Here is a 12,133-nt window from a genome sequence, read left to right on the forward strand (position 1 = left end):
CCGGGAGCCACTGAGCGTATGAGCACTGCAGAGCTGGCAACACACGGCTTTGCTCTCCTAACAGTTCTGCTCCTTATTCCAGCTTTGATGTCTGTCAAAATTGCAGCTTCCTCACGCATTGCACAGGGAAAGCAAAACTACACATGTGGTTGTAATGTTGTTACTGCATTACAGAATGCTACCTACTACTATATTTGTAATCGCTAAAGACAGTAGGTAGACTCTCATCAATTAGTATGTTTTCATTCTTCTGCAAAACACCTAGTGAGTAGAAGAACCAAAACTACACTGCCCGTGCAAATTTTGTTGATGGAGACTAGGAGAGGGTGTTTAATTTTATAGTATGGGGCACAGTGGTGATTGTTTTTTGGCGGGTCCGGTCGTAGGCCTGAACTCTGGGCCTGGGCGCTGTCCCTCAGCTCTTCAGCTCAAGGCTAGTACTCTACCACTTGAGCCACAGCGCCACTTCTGGCTTTTTTTCTTTTTGCTTATGTGTTGCTGAGGAATCGAACCCAGGGTCTCAGGCATGCAAGGCAAGCGCTCTACCTCTGAGCCACCTTCCCAGCCCATACACAGTGGTGATTTTTGTGTGTTTGCATTTTATATGCTGACCATTTGTCAGGATATATGTTGCTCTACAATCTTGCTTTAGTAAGCTTTGGTTAGGCAATTAAACTGTATAGACTTCCAGATGTTAAATACAATAAAACTTAACCTCACTATAGGGTAGCTTTAATTATCTTCCATGGGAACAATCAAAGCTGCTTTTTTTTTTTTTGACAGGCCTTAAGAATGTGAGTAATTTACATAAATGCAAGCGCAAATACGGAGGTGGGGAAGATAAACACATACTCACATGTTTGTGGGTATAATTTGCAAACACAATTCATGGTACAATTTGTAAGCCCAGTTTATGGCTTTGTATCTATGGATTCTGTATCCATGGGCTCAGCAACCTCACATCGGAACATACACAGACTTTTACTCTCATCATTGTTATCTCTAAAATATAGCATTTACACTGTGTCAACCATTGTCAGCACATGGACTTTCCTGCTGGAAATTGGGACCCTCAGATCTTAGTCTCCTGAGTAGCTATTATTACAGGCATAAAGCACCAGTGCTAATCATATAAAATGATGTTTATTGAAATGAACGCCAAGAAATGGAAACAAGAGTTTTTTATTATACTGTCTGCAGTTATTTTCCCCCTTTGGTTTATTGCCTTTTGTCACTGTTTTTGATTTGTGTACCCTTTGAAAAGATACTTCTAATTGAATGAAAATAAAAATGGGACATACCCAAATGATGAGCTGAAGTTAAGAAAATGATCAAAGAAAAGTATTTACTTTTTAATATATGCCTATTATATATAAGTATATATCTCAGAAAGTGAAAGAAATAATGGAGTGAGGGAGGGAAAAGGGGAAGGAGGAAAGAACAAAAAACAAACAAATACTGAGATGAAACAAAGCCATTGTGATATGTATTCCTTTTAAGATTCACAAAATTGATAGCCCATTACAAGATGGATAAAAGTATGACAGGTAGGGGAAAATGCAGAAGAAGAAAGAGGAAAGACAAGGAAGATGAAGAGGAATGGAGAAGGATGACAAGAGAGGTTACAAGATGTTGTTTTATTTAAATTATTAGGAATTAACTAAAGGATATCTCCACTTCATCTTCACCTATAAACAAGACATTATTGTGTAACATTACTTGGAAATTTTTCCTGTTGTGTCTTCTGCTTCAAGATGAAATTGGTGAATATGATTCCTTAAAGCAAGGTAATGAAATAAATATGAGGATGTAGAAACCAAGATCATGATATCCCACCCAGGAGAGCAGAGAATTCTCAGATGGCCACTGGGTATGGAGTGAGTGGACAGAGGGAGTATGAAGAGGGTCCCCGCCTGCTGTCTGCATGGACAGCCAGGCTGGACATAGAGATGTGCTAGCACGTTGTGGGAGGGAGGTTAGCAAAGGTTAGTAAAAGAGAAGGAAATATCATTTTAAAGAGGGAATTGCATTTTCATGCATACTCTGGCTTTGCAACAAATAGTACTTATCTGATCATTATGTTTTATCTGAATAAAAATGGTCATAGAATTCGAGTAGGGGTAACCCGGCAGAGAAATGATGGAATATAGGACTAATTTGTGTCTTTCCTAACAGGGAATCGATTGACAATCTCTACTGTGAACAAATCAAGAATACTACTACAGGCATTATTGTTTAAGGCGATGGTGATCAATCCATAAGCAATCTCTCAGTAATTTTAAAGTGATTCATCCTAGGGAATAAAAGTGGGTGGGACAGCTCAGTTAGGAGATTCTTTTCTAGTAACAGGGCTGACGGTTATAAAGTTAATTTTCTTTTTATGAATAACTTTTAAAATGTTGTGGATGAGAGGATCCTTATGTGACAATACATGTCTGTGCTCACTGGAGAACAAAAAAATTCCATTTGAAAAAAGAGCTCCAAGTCTGGACATGACAGGTTTTCCTCTAGCTTATTTGTATCTCCTAATGTTTCTACAAGAGAAACATGTCGCTTCACAATATGCTGAAAGTCATTTTCAAGAGTTCCATAATGAGTGAAATGGAGACGCTTTTTGAGATTGATTTGGGGAAGGATATGAGGAAAAGTGAAGGAGAGAGTGAATCTGAACACAGAACATGGTGTGTATATGCAAATATATCAAAATGAAAGCCCCAGCCACGCACAGGAGGCTCGCGCCTGTAATTCTAGCTACTCAGGAGATGAGAGGATCACAGTTCAAAGCCAGCCAGGTCAGGAAAGTCCGTAAGTCTCTTATCCCAATTAATCACAGAAAAAGCCAGAAGTGGTACTGTAAATCAAGTGGTAAAGCACTATCCTTGAGCAAAAGGAGTTTAGGGACAGCAACCAGGCCCAGAGGTCAAGACCCAGAACCGGGAGGGAAAAAAGAGAAGAAAAAAGAAACTCCCTAGTACAACTAAACACAAACCTACGAACAAACACATGATGCCTTGCCTCCTCTTACCCTTCATGCTTCAGCTACATTTGAGTCCCTTTTCCATGCATAGACAGGCCAGGGTTCCAGGGACCTAAATCAGCCTGACATTTTCCTTTTCTGGTCTCCAATCCCCTTCATCTGGTTTAGGCTTTTTTTTATTGTAAAAATACTGTACAGAAGGGTTACAGTTACATGAGCAAGGTAATGAGTCCATTTCCTATCAAGCATTTAGGCTTTTAGCAGGCATTTTGGCATACCTCTGGCAAAGCCCTAAGTCTTCGCTGGCATCACTGTTTACAGTGGCTGGACAGAAATAGTCCATACCCCTCTCCAGCTCCTTGCATGGAATTGTCTCTCTTATGTCTCTCAGTAAATACGCATAAAGCCCAATATGCTAATACATGAGCACGAGAGAGGATCGCATGTTCCAGGCTTTCCTGAACAAGGTTTTGTCTCAAAAGAAAGGAAAAAACATAATGATGACCAAGATACATTATAGCCAGAGGGCAATATAAGTTTCCTAGGTGATATTTTTGTCTGATCTGTACATTTTCAAATCAATGCAACTGCTTTCAATTTACTGTTAACTCAATGGTAATTCCTTTTATAACCCTACTTTGTAGTCCACACTTCCAGCATTTCACTCAGAACCCTCCTTTTGTGTTGTTTTTTTTTTTTGTCTTAACTACGTCTTTTGCAAGTCAAGCCCTGAATCAGTAAGTCAGAAAAGTTCATGTATAGATAAACTTTGTTATATCTAATTGAAACCCTTCAAGATACAGAAAGGAAAGTAGAAACTCAGAGAGTAAAAGTGACAACCTGATGTCATCAAGTAACTTTGTGGCACGAGGAACAGGACACATGCAGGACCGCCACTGGAACCATGAACCCCACCTTGGAGCCATGAACCCCACCCTGAACACAAGAATGTTTACCATAAGTCTGCAGAGTTTCTGTGAGTTTGTCCACATCGATGTGTAACTGGCTTTCTACAAAGTGTCTTATAAATTTGTTTCTCAGGGCATCCTAAAGAAAAATAATATAGCACAACAAAAAATAATTGTATATGTCCTCTTATTGAATAATACTAGATTTATTCAAAGTTGTGTTATTCAGGCAAAACACAAAGTAAATCCACTTTAAAGAAGTTCTAAAACATTGCAAATAACTAATAGGTGAACATACAGTCCGTTCTTTATCTTGTAAAGCAAAAATCACAATTGTGAATTTTTTAGACTCTAATTTTAACTATTCACTGACACCAAAAGTGGAGAATAAATTAATTGGTGGCTTTCTGGCCAAATTTTCTAACACCCACAACACCATGATCCTTTACCTTTTTAAGATTACTTCTTTTTTTTGGGGGGGGGTCAGTACCAGGATTTGAATTCAGGAAGATGGGCTCTTTATTTTGTTATAATGATGCTGTACAGAGGGGTTACACTTACATGAGTAAGGTAATGAGTACATTTCTTGTTGAGCATTGTTACCCCCTCCTATGATCACTTCCCTCCCCTTCTTCCCACATTTCTTCCCGAAGATGGGCTCTCAACTGGCTTTTCTGCCTAGAAGCACTGAAGAAGGACTTCCATATGGCCCAACCCCTGTCTCAACCCCTGTCTTAAATCCTGTGACACACAGAACATGATCATTGGAATACTCATTGGATGCATCTCATTGTGATGCTCTTAATTTGTCTTGTTTGTAAATGGATTTAAGATGGAGAGTTCTCCAAGATCATTTTTCATAGACTTCATGAAATTGTGTGCCTCGATATTGCCATTAGCATGCATTTATTAGCATCATACTCCCACACACCACAACCAACAAAGAAACCTGAGAGCAGGAAAGTACTCATGTACTGGCACTCAATACCAGGATTCATAAATAGAGGTTAATTCTAGACTACACTAGCTCCTTAGAGAATACCTGTTTCACCATTTAACTTTACAACATGGAAGCTTCAGTTTATGAATTCTTAGGTAATGTGTACTGCCTGTGTCAGACCCTTTTACTGCTCATATTCACCCTTACTAATTTTGTCTGAGGATGACAAGACTTTATTATGAAATCTGTTTGTTCTTTCTTAAATCTTATTTATCTTCTTTCATTGGGCATTAGTTGCTTGCTGGATAATCTACAGAGTAGTTTATTATGCAATTATGTCATTTAATCTCAGAGACATTCCCATGAAGAAATAACTATTAACTTTTACTGGTGGGAAAAGCCCAAGGCAGAATTTATAGCTTCACCCAAAGGCACTAAATGACACCATCTAGTGGCAGAACCAGGTTGAGACTTCACTCCAAACCCAAAGACAGTTTTCCCTGAATGTGATTCCAATGCTAGGAGAAACACGGTTAACAATCTGTGATATCTACATTTTTCACATGTATTCAACTCTACATCAATTTTACTAGAGATAAAAGTCATACAGGGAGTGAATTTGATCACCGAATATTATATACATGTGTGGAAGTATCATAATAAAATCCCTGTATATGATAACATGCACCTAAAATGAAACAGAAGAGTATCAAAAAAGGTTGGATTTGATCAAAATGCATTGTATCATGTATAAAAATAGAATTAAAAAACTCTCTGGGCAACTAATATATACTAAATTAATTAATTAATTAATTAAAAGGAAGATATTCTTAGGAGAGGATCACAAAGGTGCAATAGTTGTGTGTATCTGATCACATAAAATAATATATATCCAAATTAACTCCGGGAAATGGAGTTTATTAGTTTATCTGTTTTTGGAAGGGTGAGTGGTACAAAGGGTGAACAAATGTGGTAGTGAGGCTCACTAGATACTACGTGGAAAATGAACTATACAACTTGGGGGGAGGGGAGTGAGGGAAGGGGTGACATTTGTCCAAAAAGAAATGTATTCTTTATCTGACTTATGTAACTGTAACCCTTCTGCACATCACCTTGACAGTAACAACAAATAAATTTTTAAAAATTTACTAGTCATCTAGGAAAACCAGGCTTGCTACCACCTTGTACAATCATCTGAAAGGCTGCTGCAATGGCTTAGAGACCCAAGCAGGTAGCAGCCTGGAACGCAGCCCCTACTCACTTGCAACTGGTTGAACATCTGTCCATTTCCACTTCCCTGGAAAAAGCTGGACATCTTCAGCAGTGTTTCTGATAAAGTTTTTAGCTTGTCCACAAAATAAAAAGTATAATTGGCCTACAAAATGAAGCACACGTTGTAAGTTTCTTTAGGTCATTGTTGTATTAGAATAAGTCTTCAGTCTTGCAGCAACTATAGGCACAGCAGCATATAGGAAAGAGCAAAAACCTCTATCACCCCCTGCAGGCTGCCTGGCACTTCTCTTGACAGCAAGAAAATTTCAATACGAGTCAGGAGACAATAGAGATACTTGCATATCCATATTTGTTGCACTATTTACCACAGCCGAGTGATAGAAACAGCTCAGATTCCCTTCAATAAATTGATGAGAAAATATATGTTTGTATGTTTCTTAATAAAAATGTGTATATATATATATATATATATATATATGTTTCTTAATATATATCATATATAGGCAAGGTATGTGGCTTAGTGGGATAATGTTTGTCCAGCATGCATGAGGCCCTGTGATCAATTCCTTGGTACCACATAAAGATAAAATTAATAAAATAAGTGAAAAATAACCATTTAAAAATGATTAAAAATGTGTATCACATAATGGAATTTTACTCATCCATCAGGAAGAATATGTCATCTGCAGGGAAATAAGGAACACCCAAAAAAGCATACTACATAAACTAAGTCAGGGTCAGAAAAACAAAAGATTCATTTTCTCTCATCTATGGAAGTTACATATAAATTATAAATATATATAAATATATATATATATAATTATATACATGGTCAAATGTACATGTGCACATGTATGTTAATAAAGTATTGTTTATGCCGGAGAGAATTGCAGTGGTACAACTACTCTGAACAGCTGTCTTAGTAATAACAGGAAGCTGAACATGTGTTGGTGAATGGGTATGGTGTAAAAGAAGGCAGAGGAGAGAGGAAGGGTGGGCAAATGCAGTCACAGTATTCCACGTACATATGCAAAAACTGAATTAGGTAAATCTGGGAGATGGGTGGAGTTTGGAGAGATAGAGGCAAATGATGAAAAAGATGACATCAAAAAAAGTCATAAAAATTATAGTCATAGGGGCTGGGAAGGTGGCTCAGTGGTAGAGTGCTTGCCTTGCATGCCTGAGGCCCTGGGTTCAATTCCTCAGCACCACATAAGCAAAAAGAAAAAAGCTGGAAGTGGCGCTGTGGCTCAAGTGGTAGGGCACTAGCCTTGAGCTGAAGAGCTGAGGGACAGCGCCCAGGCCCAGAGTTCGGGTCCCACAACCGGACCAAAAAAAAAAATTATAGTCATAGACCCACAGAAAAAGGTATGCAACTATATAGCCCAGAATAAAAAGAGTCTATCCTATATCCTAAGGAAATAATTTAAATGAAATAAAGAGGGAAGATCTCCCATTTCCACTCAACACACCTCAAACTTAAAACAGTATAATTCTTCACCATCTTGATGGACAGATGAATCCAGGAATAGATGGATGCATCCATGGATACATAGAGTGATGGATGATTGGTTAAATGGATGGATAAATAGGTGGGTGGTTGAGTGGATGGATAAAAGGAGAGGTTAGAGGGTGGAAAGATGGAGGAAAGGAGAAAGGGCACTCTATAGTCCCTTTATTAAAGGGACCTGGCCTTCCCAGACAAACAGAAAGGCTGGACATACTCTCCTTCAATAAGGACTGAACAATCCAGAAAAGTTCATGAGTTGGAGAAAATAAGTTGAGTCCTTGAATGGTCACAAGATTCTGAGAAAATTTTCTCAGCAATCTGGAGGAGGCAATTGGTGGTCAAGTGGGCAGAGCAGAGACTCCATTTCATAGTGGTAGTTACAGTTATTAACTAGAGCTGAAAGCTAGAGTAATAGAAGCTCACAGACATACAACTTCTAAGGAGAAAAGACGCACATCTAAATATCTCCAGGTTTGGACATCATCTAATCTCATAGAATGAGTACATCCACAAGCCTACTGATAGAGCTTTTGAATCCTGCTGTTTTATAGGGGATTATATCAAACATATCTCATCATAAACTGTAATTATTTCTACTTGGGACAGCATTCCTGAGTTCTGATAAAATGTTTTAGGTCGAACATTTTCGCCCACTTGAGCACCTTGCTCCAGGCTGACAACATGCTCTTAGATCACTGATTAGATGCCTAAGGTCAGAAAGCAGATTGCTATGAATTCTATTCCCGCTGCAGGACTCTCTGGGGATGACCTCAGCCTGGAGGTCTTGAATCTCCTTCATGCATCATTCCATCCATGTAAACAGTCCCCAGTGCAGAACTCCTGGTCTCCATGCTCTGCTGGCTGTATTTATAGAGTCCAGGCCTGGGCAACTACTACTCCCTGAGATTTTTCATCTTGATCATTATCCAAATCAAGCATTTCCATTTCTACATGAGTTACTTAATCATCAGGCTTTATTTCCATTCAATTATAAAAGCAGAAATAGTTCTGTCTTCATCTTTGACTTCATTTTCACCCTCCCAAAGATGTACCTCTGAAGGAATTCAGAAGGGTAAAATGCCACAACTTCCTACTCAAAGCAATAAGCATGGTGTCAATTTCTATAATTAATTAAGCAGCATCCCAGATGAAGACAGTAAAGGTATCCTTAGTGTACAGGATCCTTATTACTTGATAACTAAGACATAACAAAGAATCTAGGCTGCTTAAGTTTACTAAACATGAATGTGAACCATGCACTTTCATTTCCTAGTTGATAATGCAAATATAAATGTAAACCTAACCGATTCTTACTATAGTTAGTAAGTAAAATGGGTTTAATAACACCTACCCCACCTGGTTTTCTTGTGAGATGAAAATAATCTTTGAGAAAGTATCAATGGTACCTTAAAACTCACAGAAAGAATGCTGGGTGCTCCTAACTACTTAGGAGGCTGAGATATGAGATTTGTGCTTCAAAGCCAGCCTGGGCAAGAAAGCCCATGAGACACTTAACTCTAATAAACTATCAAATAAGGCAGAAGTGTAGCTGTGACTCAAGTGGTAGAACAGTAGCCTCAAGCAAAAGAATCAGGAACAGTGCCCAAGCCCTGAGTTGAAGCCCAAGGACCAGCATTTAAAAATAAATATGAAACAAAAACTCATAGAAATAACTGTTCCATGGAAATTGGGGCAATGACAGTATTACAAGAAAATGTAAAACTCTATTTGCTCTCCTCTCTCAGTTCAGACCCAATGAGAATCCACTATGCTAGAGAGATGACATGAAAAGTCAGCCTATCTCTTTATATGCCTGGCTTGAGCAGGGTCCTCTCAGAGGAAGCCTCTTCCTCATCCACACTGTCACTTAGACCCTTACCTTCATATCCTGATCAATGACTCCAAGAGGATAAACTGGATTTTATTCACATGTGAATCCCCTTGAGGAAAAGCACTTCAGTAAAGCAAAAAAAAACCTAAATATTTTGTTTGTGTAATAAAACAGATCAGGTTCAAATGTCATGTCTGCCCCTTCATGAGACTTTGGCAAAGGTATGTATTCTGACTGCAAAATCCAACAAGAGACCAAGCAAGAACCAGTGAAATCTTTGTACGCTGTTGCCCAGAACCCACCCCAACTTGAAGAGATCAATTGAGACTAATCATTTATTATGTCTGTTTGCCTTTGCTTTGTTTTCCACTTGATGAGCATTTCCAAAGCAAAGGTCATCATACTAATTATTGTTGTGAAAAATCATATAACATAATATGAACAATATAGAAACACGTTGATAATATTAACATTTTAATAGTGTATAACATAATTGTAAAAATAAACTATAGCCTCTTTTTAAATTGTACATCTAAAGTAAGACTGTGTCATAGAGCCATTTCCTATGAAGTTCCCAAACTTCACAAAATTCTAAGATTTATCCCATGAGGAAAATCGCCTCACCCTGACTTGGGCCCTGCCTTGGCCTGAGCCTCCAGCCTCAGCACAGCTGTGGACTCAGCCTGGGCTCCACTGGACAGAGTGACTACTGTATGCCATAACCTAATACCTCAATCATTACCGTTCCATTGTAAGTCCAATCTTTTGGCAAAATCATTTTCAAGATTGAAAGCAAACAGGCTTATAAACAGGACTGAGACTAGGTTGTGATCACTAATGTCCCTGGGCTAAGAGGCCAGCTTTCAGGAGACTCACTCTGACCTCATTGTGCCCAAAGGCAGGAAAAAGAGATGTTATGTAAGTGATTGTAGTCAGTAGTGACTTAACTGACCATATGATCATACAACACTCTTTTGGATTGTGTGTGTGTGTGTGTGTGTGTGTGTGTGTGTGTGTGTGTGTGCTCGCGCACACACGCGCACTGCTCCTAGAGCTTGAACGCAGGGCCTGGCTGCTGTCCCTGAGCAGCTACAGCTCCACTTCAGACTTCTTTGGATGCTTAATTGGAAATAAGAGTCTGTCTCACAGGGTTTACTGCCAGAGCTGGCTTTGAACTATGACCCTGGGATCTCAGGCCCCTCAATAGCTAGGATTACAGATGTGAGCCAACAGCAGCCAGTTCATACTGCACTCTTAAGATTTAAGTAGTTGACACTATTAGAAACTTGGAAGTTAGTTTAAGGTGTATCTCATCTCTTGTGTTTGCCATTAAGTTCAAAGCATCTCATGTCTCTGGCATAGTGTCCCCTTTTCAAGGTACCTGCAGGTTCACAAGAAAATAAAACCTGATCATTTTAAAAGGAATCAGACAAGTAAAGACATCAGGACAACATGACACAATTATTTTTTAAAGAAATTGCAAACAGTAATAGAGTAGATTGGAGAAATTAAATAAGCCAGGAAAAGAAGGGGGGAAAAAAACAAAAACAAACCATGGAGAAATTCTTTCTGGAAAATTTTGGACCTTCTCCTCTTACCTTATTCTCCAGAAGGTCAGGCAAAGCCCCACTCAATTTGAAATCATCACTCACCAAAAGGCTAACAGTTAGCATATGGGTTGGGGAGTACATCTCTGAGTCTTAACTACCAGGAGTATCAAGCAAAGTAGAATTGACTGTTTCTGTCTGCTTTCATGGAACTATTCCCCTGTACTCAACCTAAACCTGTCCTGTCTAATTGTCCTTGCCTTTAATATTAAAGTCTTGTGAATTCACTGACTTAGTGATTCTAAGTATTATTCACTGCCTCTACAATGTCCTTTAAGAAAGAACTCCACACGTTAACATTTGATCAGAGGAACAGGAAAGCCAGGGGGCAAATGAATTATAATCAGTTTTTTAAAAAATTTATAATGTAGTGCATATAATAATTACATTGGACATGGGCAAACATTTCTTTCCAGAATATCATGCATCAGGTGTGTAAGATTTTCATTTGTCTCAACATACCTTTTGAATGACCTTATTAATCTCTGGAATGTTTGGTGTATACAGTATTTTTCCATGTAGTATAGGTTTTAGGAAGGACCACACCAAAGCACCATTCGGAAACTGTAGAATTTCCTCATAAAGCTTCAAGCAAAATGGTGCTGTCATAATTAAAAGAGGAAAAAAAGTAAAGGCAGAAAATCCAGATTAACAGCAAACTTTTATACATATCCATATGCATACTTTTAGTTGAGTGATTCAGATATTTTTTCATGACACAAATCTGAACAGGGGAAGTAAACAAGGAAGTGTTTTTCTGTACCAGTACTGGGGCTCCAACTCAGGGTCTAAGCACTGTCACTGAGTTCTTTAGTTCAAGGCTAGCATTCTACCACCTGAACCATAGCTCCACTTCTTACATTTTGTGGTTAATTGGAGATAAGAGTCTCATGGACTTTCCTTGCCTGGGCTGGCTTTGAACCACAATCCTCAGATCTCAGCCTCCTGAGTAGCTAGGATGACAGGCATGAGCCACAGGCATCTGGCACAAGGAGTTTTTTTTTTTTTTTTTTTGGTCATGGGGTTTGAACTCTGGGCCTGGGCACTGCCTCTCAGCTCTTCAGCTCATGGCTAGCGCTGTACCACTTGAGCCATAGTACTACCACTTCCGGTTTTCTGGTGGTTAA

At 38.8% G+C, this 12,133-nt stretch overlaps 1 protein-coding gene across 1 annotated transcript in view; it reads right to left on the minus strand.

The window, feature by feature from the left end:
- Positions 1-12,133, minus strand: part of Abca13 (ATP binding cassette subfamily A member 13) — a 395,335-nt gene that overhangs the window by 261,703 nt on the left and 121,499 nt on the right. Inside the window, exons 27-29 of the mRNA XM_069996010.1 lie at positions 11,469-11,608; positions 6,087-6,200; positions 3,934-4,024 (exon numbers count right to left, since the gene is read on the minus strand). Of these exons, the coding sequence (XP_069852111.1) occupies positions 3,934-4,024; positions 6,087-6,200; positions 11,469-11,608 (345 nt within the window). The remainder of the gene's footprint in view (positions 1-3,933; positions 4,025-6,086; positions 6,201-11,468; positions 11,609-12,133) is intronic.

This window comes from Dipodomys merriami, unplaced genomic scaffold (assembly GCF_024711535.1).
Source record: "Dipodomys merriami isolate MVZ:Mamm:240054 unplaced genomic scaffold, mDipMer1.0.p SCAF_5, whole genome shotgun sequence".
Taxonomy (NCBI): Eukaryota; Metazoa; Chordata; class Mammalia; order Rodentia; family Heteromyidae; genus Dipodomys; species Dipodomys merriami.